At 42.0% G+C, this 17,825-nt stretch overlaps 2 protein-coding genes across 5 annotated transcripts in view; one reads left to right on the top strand and one right to left on the bottom strand.

The window, feature by feature from the left end:
- The window catches only part of tfe3a (transcription factor binding to IGHM enhancer 3a), a 31,415-nt gene extending 22,778 nt beyond the window's left edge, over positions 1-8,637 (top strand). The window contains exons 7-12 of one of the 2 annotated variants that reach the window (XR_015036126.1): positions 3,327-3,441; positions 4,299-4,355; positions 4,805-4,880; positions 5,082-5,229; positions 5,981-6,831; positions 7,303-8,637. Coding sequence is in view for 1 of the 2 variants with exons in the window: in XM_085780768.1 (XP_085636894.1) it covers positions 3,327-3,441; positions 4,299-4,355; positions 4,805-4,880; positions 5,082-5,229; positions 5,981-6,361 (777 nt within the window). In the remaining variant the exon portion in view is untranslated. Of the gene's footprint in view, positions 1-3,326; positions 3,442-4,298; positions 4,356-4,804; positions 4,881-5,081; positions 5,230-5,980 lie in introns of both variants that reach the window. The other variant, XM_085780768.1, reaches the window with a different exon arrangement.
- A 3,634-nt stretch (positions 8,638-12,271) lies between these two features.
- Positions 12,272-17,503, bottom strand: LOC146983946 (uncharacterized). Of its 3 annotated transcripts, none has more exons than XM_085780764.1 (5): positions 17,350-17,503; positions 16,662-16,800; positions 15,588-15,728; positions 14,156-14,431; positions 12,272-12,860 (listed from the first exon to the last, which is right to left on the bottom strand). In XM_085780764.1, exons 2-5 carry the CDS (start codon positions 16,780-16,782, stop codon positions 12,586-12,588), a joined length of 813 nt encoding a protein of 270 aa, XP_085636890.1. In that variant the 5' UTR covers positions 16,783-16,800; positions 17,350-17,503; the 3' UTR covers positions 12,272-12,585. The 3 variants fall into 3 exon arrangements, with proteins under 3 accessions (XP_085636890.1, XP_085636891.1, XP_085636893.1); XM_085780765.1 differs by having other exon boundaries at positions 16,662-16,786; positions 17,350-17,443; XM_085780767.1 differs by having other exon boundaries at positions 16,662-16,783; positions 17,350-17,425.
- Between the last annotated feature and the right edge of the window lie 322 nt (positions 17,504-17,825).

The raw sequence follows: 17,825 nt of genomic DNA, 5'->3' as shown, positions 1-17,825 counted from the left end.
AATATACAAGAAATACACGGAAAATATACTGGAAATACATGAGAAACAGATGGAAATACAGAGACCATTGCATTATAACTGGTTTAAAACTTGTTTGTGGAATAAAGTTGGTTCAGATCTGGTTTAAAGTTTGGTTAAAACTGGATTAAAACTTGTTTAAATGTGCATTACGGGCAGTTTAGAGCACGATAAAAGATTGTGATTAAAACTGGTTTAAAGTTTAGTAGTTAGTAGTTTAATCCAGATTAAGATGGAGATATAAAGGTATAAAACTGTCAGAGGAATATCAGTTCAAGTTTTCCAAACTTCCTCGTTTCTGCTGCTGCAGCTGTGGGTGGAGTTTGTGCATGCGTGCATGTGTGTGTATGTATGCATGTGTGCGTGTTTGTGTGTGTGTGAGGCAGATAATGAAGCTCACTGGGAGGGTTTTCTGTTTCTTTCTTAAAGAGACGTTTCCCCATTTTGCAACAGTCGTCCAAACAGAAAGAGGAAGAGAAGCTGCTCAGCCTGACAGTGTGTGTGCGTGCGTGTGTGAGTGTGTGTGTGTGTTCATGTGCATGTGTGTGTCTGTGTGAAATCAGAAAAGATGAGGATTTTAGTTTTACTGCCGGACCATGAGAAGAGGAGGATTAAATCCGAGGTAAAGTGTGGACTTTGTTGTTTCAGGTCAATATGAATGTTTGAGCTGTGACCTCTGACCTCTGACCTGGACTGCAGACTGGTCAGGGAGCAGCTTTTTCTGGTTTAATGTTAAACTGTGGATGAAGAGGAAGTCAGTGGATCCCTTAGTTCACTGTCACTGAACCTGTCCCAGCTGATTTATATGTGACTTATTGTAGATGCATGAGCACATGATCAGTTAGATCTATAAACTGTTGTAGGTTCTATATAAAAAGCTGTATATTAACTAGTGACTGCACTGTCATTTTGTTTGGTCATGTCTGATGGTTCCAGTTGTTTACGTGAGTTATGAAAATGGTGTTCCCCTCTCAGTCTGAACTCAGACAACAGGCTGCTCCACTTTCATGAGGAAATGAAAAATCAGTGGAGTCAGACAGTGTATCAGTTTACAGTTGTGCGTGTTTTAATATTTAATGTAACCACCGCTGTCTAAACCAGTAGCTTTAACTTTAACCAGCAAACTGTGACTGTCTCACTAACCAGCTGGGACTGGTTTCCATAACAGAGCGAGCTGTTGGAGAGCAGTGCAGTGTTACAAACAGTGTGGTCTGTTCCTGTTACTGGAAACTGTTTCTGTTGGACTTATCTGTGTGCGATGTGAGCAGGAGGCAACTGTTATCATTTCAGATGGTTTCCTGTTCAATCAGCAGATTCCACACTTTCAACTGGAACATGAACTGACCGCAGATCAGAGAGGGTTCAGTCAGTCAGGGGCCAGGACCAGATAAATAATTATCACTAAAACATGCAATATATATTTCACTTCTTCACCAGAGTTACTGCACTGCAGGCAGCTGGTTGAATGTAGGCGACAGCTGATGTTGATATTTTGTTGTCAGAAGTTGTGTAATTAAAGGTAAAACATACATCAGAACAAGTACAGAGAAAACGTTTTAAAACTTTCCTCCAGTGTTGCTGTATGCAGGACATCTCTGGGCGCTGACCTTTGGGCAGCGCGTCTTTAGCTCTCAGCCAATGACACCACACAGGGTTTGAGGGGGCGGGATCAGGTTCCAGTTCCGTCTCTGTCTCTTTAATCAACAGTTGTGTGGAGGTTGTGAATAAAGATGGATGTAGCCTCTGTGACATCACCAAGGTTTCTGAAGTGCCCTTTAGAAGCTCAGAGCGGGCTGCTGCACCATCACTGTCTTGGCAGTTTCCGACTACACTCTGAGACTTCACAGCTTACACTCAATCACATCTCTCTTTAAAGGGATAGTTCAACATTTTTGGCAAATTTGCCTATTGCCATAATGCTATAGCCTTAGGAGTAGGTTCAGTACCTTTAATTGTCAGTGCAAGCTGTTTTTAGATCAGCGGGGCAGAGACGTGAGCTCTGCATGGCGTGCGGTATTTTCACACTTTCCCTCAACAAACTAATCAAATACACAATCCAACAACTCCAAAACGTTCTTTCACCATTGCACATTCACCTCGCTATGAAATAATAATGGAACGTGATGGAGTTATTGTCAAGACAAATACGCAGCCTGAACTAGGCTACATTCCAGACACGGCTGCTCGGCAGAGCGAAAGTAGTTCCCAGTATTTGCTTCATGTGTCTTAATGGTACATACTTTTACGTTATTATTTCATAGCGTGGTGAATGTGCAGGTCACAACTTGTCCACCAGAGTGTTTTGGAGTTGTTGGATTGTGTACTTAGTTTGATAAAGGAAATGCTAAAGTACCATGCAGCTCACATCTCTGCCCCGCCGATCTAAAAACAACATGCACTGATAATTAAAGGTAATGAACCTACTCCTAAGACTATAGGGATTATGGCAATAGGAAAATTTGCCAAAATGTTGAAATATCCCCTTAAGGGGCCATCCTCAGTCCAATGTCTTAGTCAAATGTCATGCCACTGACATTTTAGATGGTGACCAAAACCCAACATCTGTTCAGCAGTTATCAATCACTGGGTTTGATGGTGACTGATGATGAGTGATTGATTTTCATTCCAACTAAAATGTACTGTAATGTCTCCTAGGTGAAGACAACAGTGTCACAGATTGAAACACTGATGATATATATATATATATATATATATATATATTGATATTATCTTTGATCAATTTTGGTAAATCAATGCAAAGGAGAAGATCAGTTAAACAGTTAAAGTTGACAACATGAAGGTTTTGAAATTATAACGTGGTGCTAAAAGTTTAAATACCAGTGAGCAGAGACAGAACTGTGGGGGTGGTTTCATGAAACCAGTACATACTGTCTGTGTGATGTGAGCTGTCTCACTGTATTTCACAGCTGATCAGGTTCACCACAGTCGAACTTGACAACGATTCACCATCACATTTGTTTCAAACATTTCACTAAACACCAGTGTTGCTAGAGAGCAACTGGAGTTCAGCATCATTTAAGTCTTAATCCAGTCTGAGTAAGTTTAGTTAGTAAGTGTTTAGTTTTAGTGATATTTCAGTTTAAATAAAATTTAGTCTAGTTTAACTTCGAGGTTCAGTTTAAGTTTAGTTTTAGTTTAACTTAACTCTAACTAATTTGATAACTATTCACACAGTTACACACATATACATATAATAGTTTAAAATGACACACATTGTGTGTCTGCCTCGCTCTGATTAGCTGGTTTCCTCGTCAGCGGCTGACTGTGTTCTCATTGGTCTGTTCCAGCTGCCAGTGTCGGGGACCATGCTGGACATGTATGGCGGAGGGACGGCCACGCCCACCATCACCGTTAGCAACAGCTGCCCGGCCGAGCTCCACACGGTCAAGAGAGAGCTACACGGTGCGTCAGAGAACATGCAGCACACATACACACTACTGGTACTGGTACTGGTACTGGTACTGGTACTGGTACTGGTACTGGTGAGGACCATTCATTAACACTGGCACAGCTCTGGGAGTGAGGCCCCTCCCCCACCTCTCCCTGTTTTCTGCTGTAAATCTCTTCTTCTTCATTTTGATGAGTCAACATCACAACTTCCTCACATGCACACACTCACACTCACAGCAGCCAGTTGTATTTTCCCGCATCATCAGTTCCCATTTCCTGTCGAGTCAACATGAACGTCTGCTCCAACAGTTTTTAAACATTTGGTTTAAATCATCAGTTTAGATCTTACTCAGACACTAAACTCCCAACACAGTTCCACTAGATTGTAATGTTCTGCTGACAAAAATGTTGTTATATCAAAAATAAGAAGTTTGTTCTTACTGTCACAGAAATATCCACAAACTCTAACATGTCTCTGTGAACCAGGGAGACTCAGATTCAGAATCAGATTCAGATTCAGAATCAGATTCAGATTTTATTTGTCACATACATACAATGCAGTGAAATGTCAACAGTCAGCTCCGTCCAAAGTAAACAAGACTGACACACACCAACCAATAAAAAGAAACATTAAACAATTGAAATACATTAGATGTCAAGAGGAGGGGTGGTTATTGCACATAGGAATTCAAGGTTACATATACTATATCTTTATATATATCTATATAGGTATATAAATGTAAGAGTGTGTAGTATATTATCCACCTGAAGTGCAGAGGAGTCAGAGACATGAAGACCTGTCCTCACCAACACACTGAGGTCCTCTACAGAGATGTCTATGAAATGTCTAAATGTTGTTCTTGTTGTAGATGTGGAGACAAAAGCTCTGATGAAAGAGAGACAGAAGAAGGACAACCACAACCTCAGTGAGTACAGACGACTTAATAACTGTAGTTATGATCTCATTAAGGACCACAGTCATTTTCATAAATTAATGATTTCTCTAATAACTTTAGTGTGACTTCATTGATAACCTCAGTATTACTTCATTAATAATGATAATATTACTTTATTCATTACACCAGTCTTATGAATAACCACAGTACTACTTTGCCCGTATCTACACTATTACTTGTGTGGACCGCTATGATATCAAATGATGAATCAATACAGTGTTGGTGAATAATTTTAATTCTAGAGTGACACAGATACACAGATGTCCGTGTGTGTGTGTGTGGTGTGTGTGTGTGTGTGTGGTTTTTAACCTGTGAGTTTGACATGTTTCTGTTTCTGCTGTGGTTTTACTGCAGGAGCAGCCTGACTCTTTTACCCCTGTTGTGAATGTTAATGTTAATGTTTTTTTTTTATGTTTCAGTCGAGAGGAGGAGGAGGTTCAACATCAACGACAGGATCAAAGAACTCGGAGCGCTCATCCCCAAATCCTCCGACCTGTGAGTATTAATACCATAGATTTAGAAACACTCAGTAGATACCAAAATGATAACTTGTTACATCTCACTTGATTTTTAATGAAATGTGATTTGTTATCATTGTGAGAAACTAAACTCGCTGACTAAATAGTTTTCCTGCTGAATCGCATTATGCTTGTTAGTTCTGTGTTAACGAGGCGTGGTCTGTGATTGGTTGATCAGGGAGATGCGGTGGAACAAGGGGACCATCCTGAAGGCTTCGGTTGACTACATCCGCAAAATGCAGAAAGAACAACAGAGATCCCGAGAGATGGAGGAGAGACAGAGGAGGCTGGAGAACACTAACCGCTCCCTGCTGCTCCGCATTCAGGTAGACCTCACACACCAACACACAGTGTCACGCTGCTCACTCAGGGCTCAGTGGCCACAGTGGATGGGATCTCTCCTGTGTGTGTATCAATCAAATCAAATCAAAATAAACTTTAATGTTCCCGGAGGGAAAATTGTCTTGGACAATCAATGCTGTACATCCTGCAAAACAGATTTTAAAACCATACACCATTTCACATACTCACACACACAACCAACAGAGATCATTTACAGACAGTACGACTAAGTTCATAGTTCATACAAAGTAATAAATAATTATTGCACTTTCTACTGTATATATTGGATCTTGCCTCAGTATTGCCACAGTCTCTGGGTCTAAATTGCACCATTTCGTATGTGTGGACTCCACCATCAGCATCAATTTAAGGTGCCGAAGGAATAGAATATGAATCTATTAAAAAAAAGAAATGTATATATCAATTAAAATGATGAATATAAAACAACAAAACCCTTAAACATAATTTTACAGTACACAGATAATAACCAAATACCTAATATAAAACACATCTGATCCAGAACTGGATAGCAAGTAGAATAGAGTGAAAAGCAGAGCAATGGATGAAGGCAGGAATGAAAGCTTATTGCTCGCTCTGTAACGTCGCCCTGAAGGTAGCATTTCATATTCCAGATAAAGGATCTGAGATGGATAGAACAGCTCTTGTTATGTGTGAGTGATGAGATACTTGAGATTAACAAGTGAAGAATCAGGTCTGTGATGTTTGTCGTTGTAGGAGCTGGAGGTTAAGGCTCGTCTCCACGGGCTCTCCTCCTCCTCGCTTCCCCCCACCTCCTCCTCCTCCTCGTCTCTGGACCCCCAGGCCATGCTCTCCCCGACACTTTCCCACCCGTTCTCCACTTCCTCCTCGCCTGCCTCCTCCCTGGTGACTCCCTCCCTGGGTCTGGACGCCCTGAACTTCGTGGACCTGGACGAGCCTCAGGGAGCCTCCACCGTCTTCTCTCCGGACCTGATGTCTGACGTGGGGCTGACGGAGCTCCACGGCCTGGGAGACATCCTGATGGACGACGGGGGAGGATCTGACCCCCTGCTGTCCTGTGGAGCCTCAAAGACCAGCAGCAGGAGGAGCAGCTTCAGCATGGACGAGGACCTCTGATGACATCAGCACATGTGCAGGGATCTGATTGGCCAGAGCTGGAGGCGGGTCTCTGACCAGCTGGGAGTTTTATTTTTTAATTGTGTATTAGAAATATTTTCAATCAGTGACATCATCAAAACAAACAATACACAAATATGATGTCACAGGGAGCAAACAGGTCACCACTGCGAGTCCTGCAGTGTTCCCATGGTACCTGCTCTGTTTTTGCATGAACCATGGTAACGACTGTGTGTGCTCAAGTGTTACCATAGTAACTACAATTTGTCTTTTAGTTGACCCATGGTATTACCTGAAATGTCACCACATATCCATGGTGACTGCAGTGTCTTTCACTGTACCTGTGGTAACCAATATCCATTCTTCTATTACACCATGGTAACCATTTTTTTCTCTCCAGTGTAACCATGGTAATAGCTGTGTCATCTCAACAGAACAATGGTTGACCAGCTGCCACAGCTGATTGGTTGGTAGAGCACTTGCTGATCAATAACTGATCATTAAAGGAGACAATATTATGCCCCATTTCCACAGATTAAAATAGTTCCCAGGTGTCTTAAAGACATGTCTGTGACATGCTTTGGTCAAAATCCCCCAAAGATCAAACATCACATCTCTTTTCATCCTCTCTAAACAGCCCTGTTCAGAACGGCTGCTTTCAGTGCCTGTCCCTTTAAATGCAAATGAACCACTGCTTGCCCCGCCCCTTCTACTGGTCCCAGTTAGGGGTGGGATTATTCAAAAACTAGTCGAAAAGTGATAGTCAAAACTATCACTGGAAGAGAACCGAGGGAACAGCTCGTAAAACCACATGGATTTTAAACTAGGGAGCCTGAAAATTACAGATTTTTTTGTCAATTTTCACATTTTGGGGCCGGAAGGCAAAACAAACACCTAAATATATGTTAAAGAGCCTTCAAAAAGTGATATTTCCATAATAGGTCCCCTTTAAAATCAGTTCAGTCTGAAGTTCTGTTATTAAAAGGCAAAATATGTAACAAATGTTCAGACTCAAACTAACTGTCTTTAGACTGGGCACCTGGTCCTGGCGAACTAGGATCATCTCACATGTTGTCTGGTCCACATGGTGTGGAAGGCCGCTGCTGCCTGGGAAAGAAAACAGCTTGAACACAGGAGGGAGAAGCGAGCACTCACCCAAAAAAATTTTTTTTTAAAGGAAAAAACTTGTAGAGGTGCACGGCCACAGCAGCAGACAGAGAGGGGAAAAAGAAAACAGCTGCAAGGACAAAAGCAGAAAATGAATTTATAGACTCGGCCACTGAAGGATTTAAATAATCAGTTACCTGGTATATTGTTTTAAATGTCAGATGGAAAATCAAGAGTTTACCTCAGTAGCCCTAAAATGTTTGATTAGATTGCAGTGACAGTTGGTCAGTTTGTTTTCCGGGCTGCAGAGGATAGAGAGTTTCACCTGTGCTGACTTTTTAGTCAATCAGTCTGTTGTAGCTGGAGGTCAAAGCCACACCTGGCCACGCCTCCTTCTGTGATGTCACAGCAGGTCTCACCTGTGACCTGTGATCTAATGATTCACAGCCAAAACCAGGTATTAGTTCAGGCTGCAATGTTTCAATGTGGTTGTGAACAGTGTGTCCAGCAGATGGCGCCGTCAGCAGTTTGGTGTGTGACTCATAAAACTGTATGAATAAACAGAAATATATACATGTACATAAAGAGAATCACTGTGCTGCAAACAAAGGGAGGATTATTAGAGGAGCACACCTGGTCAGATTCCTCACACGGACTCAGGTGTTCTCTCTAAGAACTTCAGGGGAAACTGAAGGGAAACTGTAACTCAGCCCATCATCATCATCATCATCATCATCATCATCATCATCATCATCATCATCATCATCATCATCATCATCATCATCATCATCATCATCATCATCTCTAAAGGACCATATCTTATTTCCCCCCACCTGTGTCTGTGTAGTCTTAATACTGGTCTGTTTACATCATGGTTTCTCCTGGAAGCCTTCTGGATGGTCTTCACTTGTATCGTTTACCTTTGTAAAACTGTTGAGGTTTTATTTTGTCCCTAAACCATGGTCACAACAGAAAGCCATACACATCTCTATTACATGGAATCCATAATGTCAGTGATGTGACATTGGTTGCCATAGCAACAATTATCAGGCTCAGATAAAAGGGATTCATGTCTGCTGATTTGTCTTCATGTCTGTGTTCATGTTAACAAGCTCGTGTTTTTATAGATGCAAACTTTTATATAGAAATAAAGTCACTTCACAAAACCAGCTGACCTTTCGTTTCTTTGACAACGATTACAGTATTATTATTATCGTTATTATTACGTCACGAACGTCAGGTATCCCTGAATCATAGATCAGAGATTAATGTGTCAGTTTAAATATCTCTGGTTAGTTTGTTTCAATGCAGTGTTAAACAAATTATTATGTCACTTACTTCACAACAATGAAATAAATCAACAACAGGACTTATATAGGCTAAGGCTACATTTTGTAATAAAATAAAACACTCCATACCCTGAGAGGAAGTTTTATATTTGGATGTTAGTTTCGTTTCCTGATTTATTCTGAAGTAGAGTTCCTTGTGTATTTCATGGTCATTTTACTCCTTGATTGTTTCATGTTTCCTGTCTCCCTCCTCTTTGATTGCCTGCTCCACCTAATCTGCTCCATCCTAATGTGTTACACCTCTCTCTGTTTTATTACAGTAACAAGTCTCCTAGTGTTTGGAATTATACAACTACTTATACTGGAATAGTAGTTGTAGATCTCTTTAATAAATTAACTTTTTTCCCAACAAACCCCCATTGGATCCTAAATGTGACAACAGTAAGTTTGCGAGGAGCTTAATATTGTTGGGATATATATAACTGCATAATCTATGTACTTTGATAACTATATTTGACATTTCCTTGAGGTTCTGTTCCTCAGTCTGAGCAGCAGGGGGCAGTAATGACTGAAGTTCAGGTTCCTAATGCACCTGGAGAAGAGAAACAGCTGTTCAGCATCATTAAAGCAGAAGTAAGCGTAATGTTTGTGTTAATATAAGTCTTAAATAGTTATATCTTCCGACAGCAATCACTTATATAGAGTGTTTGGTCTGAAACACGGGTCTGTCAGTCACTCTGCTCTGCTGTAAGCCGAGGAGAAAACTTTCCTTGTATCCTACAACCTTTATCCAATGAGGAGAGAGAACGGCATGAAGGGGCGGTCCTCTCTGTGTGTGCAGCCAAGGGATGCGCGTGAATGTGGTGACGTAGGGACGAGGGCGGGGACTGTCAGTGCCCGATCCGTACCCGGAACACGATCCGTTCCAGGACGCTTCTGCGCATGCGCACGCACATGCGCACTCCCCCCTTCTTTTAGTTTACGGCAGACACCGCGGATATGGATGAAAACAGAGACGTTCTATGAGGAAAAACACAAGCACGTTGCAACGAATTCCCCTCTGTTCTATTTCTGATTAAATTAAATGTAATGTAGACCGATCAGTTAATTGTAAAACATTTATTTATTGATGTAAATGTGGTGATTTCTGCACATACAGACAGCAGCAAGTCAGCACTGCTCCTCTGACCAGCTCCACCTGAAGCTTCACTTTTCATTCACACAAACTAATCAATGAGACCATAAATTAATCTGCTCCTTTCTCCACCGGCATGACGACGTCTGGGTGACCGGTCGATCACCTCAGCCGGCCGGCTGCTGCCTCTGAGATGAGCCGAGCAGCGAGCTAACGTTAGCTCCCGGTGGCTACTCCCAGCTATGCTCCCAGCTCTGCTCCCAGCTCTGCTCCCTGTAGCTCTGCACTTCTCCCAAAACCGGAGCAAACTTCCAAACAGACGTCAGTTGGATAAACTGACCACAGATTAGGACTCTAAACTGTGACTTTCTTGCATGAAAAAATATTTAAAATTAATAAAGTGACGTTTTAACAACGCTACGGCGGACTTTTAGCTGCTCTACTGCTAGGCTATCAGTTAGCATAGCTTTGAAGCTAATGCCGTAAAACGGCGCATGCGCAGAAGCGCTGGAACGGATCGTGTTCCGGGTACGGATCGGGCACTGACAGGGACTGCTAACTCCATCGGCTGACAGGAAGTTAGCCAAAACCACCGGATCGCTTACTTCTGCTTTAACTTCATGTGAATCATCATCTTGCACAAACATAATTCAACCCTATAACACAATGGAAGTGTTTCCAGTGGACACAAGCGTGAAGGTGAGGGGCACTGTGAAGGTGTAATCCTATCCGCCACAGTTCCACTCCAACCTGTGGCTCTTCGCTTCACATCCTCTTCTCTCTCTCTTATAACGAAGACAAAGCGATGGAGCTGCAGGCCGCTGTTATTCACTTTAAAAGTCTGAGAGGAAGAAGTTGATGATGTCACGACCCCTCAAAAGCCCTGACCCACATGTTTGAACCACTGTTTGGACATAGAGTGAAGTGATGATGTAAAGGATTCTGTTTGCGCGTGCTCGTGCGTGTGTCTTTTTGAAGTTGGTTGTCCCAGGGGTCAGAGGTCAGGTGGCGGTGTCATTCCAGTGATTTCCTGTTTCCTGTTTGGATGTCCTGGCACATTGCTTTAACAAACACACACTTCCTGTCACTGCAGGACCTACTTCCTGTCCCGCCCGGCCCCGCCCCCTCCTGAGCTGTCAATCAAAGACACAAAAACATCAGAGGCTGGACAGTTTATTTCTTCTGCAGAGTGGAGCGTCGTCACTCTGACATATCTTTGTTTTCTCAGCCACAGCTGTGGCCTTGCTCACCTGAGCAGAGCTCAACACCTGGTTGTTACCTCTCTCTCTCCTCCTGGCTCTGACTCGCTCTAATTCTGTCTCAGACTTACACTGCAGATCCCACAGAGATCATGATAAATCTGTGTAATGTACTCGTTTACTTGTTGCTGCCTCTTAATTAATTTGCAAGTTTAGTTTGAAAACACATCTGGTTGTGCATATGATGCTGCAATATCATAAGTGGTCTGAGATCAGAACAGAAGTTGAGACAAGGACTGGTTCAGTCGTTAACAGGGTCACACCCATGAAAAAAGAGAGACAGAAATAACTTTATTAATAACATAAAAAAAAAAATTCCCCCTGCACAGCCAAAATGAGAATCAGGTGCTGGTTGGTCACAGGAATGTCCAAGTCAAAAATAGACCACCCAACAACTATGTCAGTGTGTAGTGGTTTATTTTTGACTTTATTAATAACTTTACTGTGCAAAACGATTTCTGTGAGTTTGACACTGGAAAACTGTTCTTACATTCATCTGCTAAAGGTTATAAGTTTCTCTGACATGAAATGTATTTACATAGGCTCTTCGTAGACTCTGGTAAATTAGCCTAATACATATAAAATTAAGAAAAATGTTAAAATATTAAATAGTTATTTATTTAGGGATCAAATAACTCAATGGCTTTTGCATTTTGTGTCACCAAAGGTCGAAGTGGCCGCACATGGTTTCCTCAAATTAAAGTCCCCCTAAAGAGGCATTTTACTGTAAAATTTGTAAAAATGCTCTGCTATGACTATTTTTTGATTAAAATTGCTTTTCCCACAAAAAAGTTGTTTAAAAAAACTCTCAAAGAGGCTAAAAACACATCTACTATTTCTCCCTCATTGAAAAATCCAGGTTCTATGAATATTCATAAGTATCCCACCGCCCACCACCACCGGATTGCTCGGTAACAGCGGTGCACGTCGGCGGGGGCAGGGGAGACAAACATGAGGCAACGGGATTGGTTGCTAGGGATTCTGACGTATTAAACCTGACTGGATGCTGAAAAACTGAATCCAACTTTTTCAGACTGTGGCTTTGAAACTGCACTTTAAATCTAAAATGCTCAGTTATGGTGTGTATTGCTGCTGAAATGTCTTGTAGCAGAACCCAAACACTACATTGACATGTTGATAATTAAAAAAAAAAAAAATTTGGTTTAGGGGGACTTTAATAAAGGGCTTTTCTGAAATTGAGAGAGAGACAAGTGCTTGATTGGTTCAACTGGATCTTGCCAATGAAAACCTGGTTCTGGTTTGTGCTGGTGGATTCAGGTCCAGGTCATTAGCTGCAGTTCTAAGACCACATCTCTGCCGCGTCGTGTCATCCGGTCTGATGCTGCTCCACAGAGGATGAACCACAGTTCAAACAGAAGCAAAACAGCGAGCTGATCCTGGGTCAGCCGTTCATCCTGCTGTTCCGTGGCCGCTCTATGAGGGGAAGCAGATGGAGCAGCACTCCAGACAGATCTCTAAGCAGTCGGACGAGCCGCAGCAGTTCTCCAGTATCCCACAGTCCAACACGGCTTGACATGCTTCCTCTGTACAGGCTGCCCCCCCGGCCGCCTCCATGCAGCAGCAACAGTCGACCGCGTTGCAGCAGCACCCGGCTCCGCCCACTCCACAGGCCAGACACTCGCCCACTGCCGAACACATGGACAGCAGCTCGCAGAACAGACAGGCCAGGACGCAGTGAACGCAACAGTCTGCAGAAACAGTCAGAGCAGAAACCTTCAGCTTCAACTTGAAACACATTATGAGTATCAGATAGGGCTGGGACGATATGCTTTTCTCCCGATTCGATTCTTCTACGATTTTTTGGATGGCGATTCGATTTAAATTGCGATTCTACGATATTGCCGATTCTCTCGATTTTTAGTCTGCATTTTTAACATTTATCTGCACACAAATACTGTAGGAGCCTATAAATTAACATACTCCATTATAAAGTGAACTTAAACCCTTTTCAAAACCTGTACTCTCTGTATGTAAAAAAGGCGAACAAATGCACATTGCACAATATTTCAAAAAATCCCCCCCAAAAAAAAATTGTCAAAAAGGATATCGCGATATTTATGTGAATCGATTTTTTCTCCCACCCCTAGTATCAGATCAGTTCAAAGTGATTTTGTCTCACAGGGTAAACGAGCTGCTGGTTCTGAACCACAGTGAATAACAGATGGACAGACTGATCTGCCTGTGGGTCAACAGTCCTGCCCTCATCCTGCCGCTCTGTGGTGCTGGGGGGTGGGGGGGGGGGGGGGTGTTGGTTGGTAGAAAGCAGACCACCTGATGCTGGGAGGGGTCATCAAAATGTGTGTGTTCAGCTGAGATAACAGACGTCCATGCTGGAGTGTGTTCAACTGATAAATGAGCTGAGCTTCAAAGAGCCTCATCAGAGTGGAGTCAACTCTTCACATCAGAGATTCATGTTCCTGTTTCCTCTCACACTCACACACTGTTTTCAATCATTTACTTATAATAACTCACTAGTCTCTTGATTTGGACCTAATTCTGCCTTTTCTCTGACTCTGGTGACCAGCCTGGTGTGTCACTAACGGCATTTCATCCATGTTGTCAATGTCAACCATCTTCACAGCTCCTGAGTGAAACACACAGGTGCAGGGAACAATGTTCGTGGAGAACATTGTAAGAATACAGCTCATTCATTTGTCTGCCTGTGTGTGTCTGTCGGTGCATGTCTATCTTTGTGTCTGTTTGTCTGTGTGTGTCTGTCTGTGTGTCTGTCTGTCCTCTGTTTGTGTTTCTCCATTGCAGCTTGTCACCATGAAACACTAACTTCACCTTTGTAATAAAACAAGCCTTTATGCTGACGACACACTTTTCTATCTGTGTCTGTATCTGTTCTCAGGTCTGACCTAATGACTCTCTGACCTCTGACCTCTGACCCAGTGACTTGTGACCCTGTGACCAACGACCCAATGACCTGTGACCCTGTGACCTCTCTACATTTCATTGCGTTTCCAGATGATTGGCTCACCATCTCCAGCAACCTCCTTAATGTGGACAGCGTCACTCTTGAAGGAGGTGTTGCTTTTAGTGGAGGAGAGACGGTTCTGATTGGTGCTCGGGTGATGATGATGATGATGATGATGAGGACGGCTACAGCTGTCTGTCTTACATGTGGACGCCCGAGAAGAAGGAGGAGGAACAGGAGGAGGAGGAGGTGGAACAGGAGGAGGGGGAGGAGGAGAGGTGATGGATGAAGATGGAGGTGTACAGATGGGAGGAGGAGACACTGATGAGCTGTTCACACCTGAGAGACAGAGAGATGACATCACGGGTGACATTAGGTGCGTTTACATGGACACAAATATTCGGAATAAAGGGCTGCTCCGAATAAAAATGTGTCATGTAAACACGTCAATTGGAAGATTCTGATCAGATTCGGTTCGATCCGAAAGAAATTCTGTTCGGATTGAGGGTGGTTTATGCCGATCGTTATTCCGAACCGCGTCCATGTAAACACTTATTCCAATCGTTACTTCCTGTTTGGGGGTTATTGGGGTTATTATGGTCCTTTCCCACTAGCGCGACACGACTGGACACGGTTCTACACGGTTTTTATTTATTCATTATTTTTTTGCTTTTTTGCTTTTACACACTCTAGTGTGACGTCCGACAAGAATCAAACCCGCTAAGTTTAAAAACACACTGGCAGCAGCGCACACTGATCTACTGAGAATTGTTCTGTCACCTGAGTTAACGAGGTGGACGAGTGAGTTTGGAGCTGACGAGAGGAGAGAAAAAACAGAGCGAGACCGAGTCGAGTATAGGGTACCGACCCGATATTGCCGTGTGTCTTGCTTTCAGAGAAATTCTGCTTCTTTCTCCACTCTCCGTCCGTTGTCTTCACCGTCTTTCACTGATGTCACTCCACAAATTTCTAGAGCGCACATGGCTATTTGCACGTGTTGTTTTGCATTGACCATATATGGTTCTGTTTGGGTGTATAGAGGGTGGGATATGGCGTCCGGTGTGATTTATCAATGGCAGGAACAGTAGTAGGCTACACGTTGCTGAGTCTGCTTAATAACGATGTACAATAGGAATAGTACAGCAACAGCTCTTAAAATCTGGTGCAGGTCCATTTTGAGAACTGAATTGGATAAATTGAGCCACTTCTGCGTTTATTGGTTTGTTTAGAGTACTGTAGTACAGAAAGTACAAGTACAGTTGTTTTAGGGAAATTAGACAGCTCTGCGCATGTCAAAATGCTGTTATTCTGAATAAAGCTTGGTGCATGTGTACGCACGTCATGATCGGATTATTTGATTTTGCGCCCATGTAAACAGTGGATTCGGATTTTCAGTTCCCTCAAATTTTTAATCTGATTAAGAAATTTTGCGCATGTAAACATAGCTATAGTGGCTCCTACAAGGTAGATGAGACCAGATTACATCAGATATTACCTTTCTGTCTTTTGAGGGCAGAGACGGACTGAGAGGGGAGGAGGAGTGGACAGATGTCATTGGTGGAGGAGCTGTTCATCAAAGAGTCGTCACTGATGTCACCGTCCTCTGACCAATCTGAGAGAGGGGGTGGAGTCTCATCTACATGGAGAGAATTAAAAACTTTGGAAAAATGCCGCTATCATTTGATGAGGAGGTTACAGGTGAGCTCAGGTGTGTATCAAGCAATTTTAATATACTGCTCTGATTCACACCTCTGCCTTCTTTTCCATAGCAACAGAAGTTGAGGATTGTGGGCATAGAAGTACAATGTTTGGAAACAGGACACAGTTTAACCCTTTAAAATCAGGCCTATTTTTTAGGCCTTTTCTCGAAAATTGCATATCCATAATAAAAGAGAGTATATCTCTGCAACCACAAGGTCTATTTGAATACTTTTGGTGTCATAGTAAAGGGAAAAAAATGAGGAATTGTGGAAATGTGTAAATTTCAGTATATCTGTTACTGGTGAAGAGTAAATGAAGATGACACACAGAAAAAAATTAATACAATTAATATTCGCCTAAAAAAAAAATCATATTTTTGATGAGTGCCCTTTAGAATAATGCTGATGAAGCTCAAACTCTCTATAAAATCATTGTACAACATGTGAACATTGTCTCTGCAGTGGTTGCTTCTGATTAATTGAAGCAGGACAAAATTATTGAGATTTTACTACAAAATATCCAGGCGAACTTTCCAAAATGTCCATTTTTGGCAGAATGAATGAATCAGCTTATACATATTATAAAAGTAGACTTTCAGGATCCCTGCTTTGAATCCCCAACCCCACCCCTCCAGGTGTCCTAAACATGACAGAGCAGCTGATTGGTTTCTCTGACAGACAAACTGAGAGGTTGTTTGGGTGCTGGACTTAGCCTGTGAGTCTTAGCTCAGGGGGAAAATAAAATATGCTGAAATGGGAAGTCCTCTCAGGTCTTCCCTTGGGTGTTGATCCAGATAATATGTCAAAGGAACTGACCTGAGGTCAGAGTTAATCAGAATCAATACTTCGCTGATATTTGCCTGTCTCACCTGTGCTGTGATGTGGGAGCGTCCCATTGGCCGTTGGCTGACAGGAGATACATTCTGATTCGTTTGGGTTCTTATTGGCTCCGCTCTCAGTGATGTCTCTGCAGTGTGATGTCATTTCCATCCTGCTGATGTCATGTGACTAAAACATTGATATGAACTACAGGTGTCACACTCTTACAACAACATCAATAATATAACCAATAATTAATAATGATCAATAGCACTTTTACTCCAGTACTGCAGTGCTCTCACTGCAGGGTTAGATTATTAACTCTGATGTTTTATAGATTAATCTACATTGATTCACATCACAGAGGAATCATATGGAATAATGATAATAATAACAACAACAACAATAATTATTATAATCAATAATAATCTTTCTTCAATTCATACATTAAACCCTTCAAAGTGTTTTGCAAAATTAAAGCCAAGATCATTAACAAGTCATATTAGTTGAACTGGTAAGATATGAAATCATCAGTCTCACACTGACTGTTGATGAGAAGAAACCAGGTTAAACTGTTGAACTAATAAACTGTTAAATTGTTTAAAACTGTAAACAGATCGTTTGTTTTCAATAGGTACAAACTACAGAGAATCAACTAAAACAGGTCTGAGTTAAAGTCTGTGTCATTAATATATGATCACATAAGATTGAACAGCTATAGAAAGATAGGTTTCTCACCTGCAGCTTCACAGTCTTTCTTTCTTTCTTTCTTTCTTTCTTTCTTTCTTTCTTTCTTTCTTTCTTTCTTTCTTTCTTTCTTTCTTTCTTTCTTTCTTTCTTTCTTTCTTTCCTCTCCTCCTCCTCTGAAACTCTTCTCCTCAATAAACACTTTGCCGTTTTTATCTGGAGCGAGCGCATGCGTGTAACTGCCACCACCTCCTCTTCTTCCACTTCCTTTAAAGATACACACACACACACACACACACACACACACACACACGAATGGTACACACATGAATGGTAATGTTTACAGGATTCAGATAATGGACAAAACAAATTGTTTGTCACAACATTATTACAGTAAGCAATAATCTGAACTCTTCAGTTCAACAGTCGTCTCTTGTTTACTTGTTACAGTAAGACAATTTCCTATGATATCAGCAGGATGACGAACTTCAGTGTTACAGCAGCATCAGATAAACAATGAAACAGTC

This window comes from Trachurus japonicus, chromosome 7 (assembly GCF_045865225.1).
Source record: "Trachurus japonicus isolate A0001 chromosome 7, Traja_1.0".
In the NCBI taxonomy this organism is placed as follows: Eukaryota; Metazoa; Chordata; class Actinopteri; order Carangiformes; family Carangidae; genus Trachurus; species Trachurus japonicus.
The sequence above is the reverse complement of the archived record's forward strand: the minus strand, read 5'-3'. Positions and strand labels throughout refer to the sequence as shown.

Coding starts and splice junctions, on each gene's coding strand:
- LOC146983946 (XM_085780764.1), bottom strand. CDS start 16,782: ATGGAAATGACATCACACTGCAGAGACATCACTGAGAGCGGAGCCAAT. Junction 15,729..16,661: donor GCTCCCACATCACAGCACAG/GTGAGACAGGCA, acceptor CTCTCCATGTAG/ATGAGACTCCACCCCCTCTC. Junction 14,432..15,587: donor TGCCCTCAAAAGACAGAAAG/GTAATATCTGAT, acceptor TCTGTCTCTCAG/GTGTGAACAGCTCATCAGTG.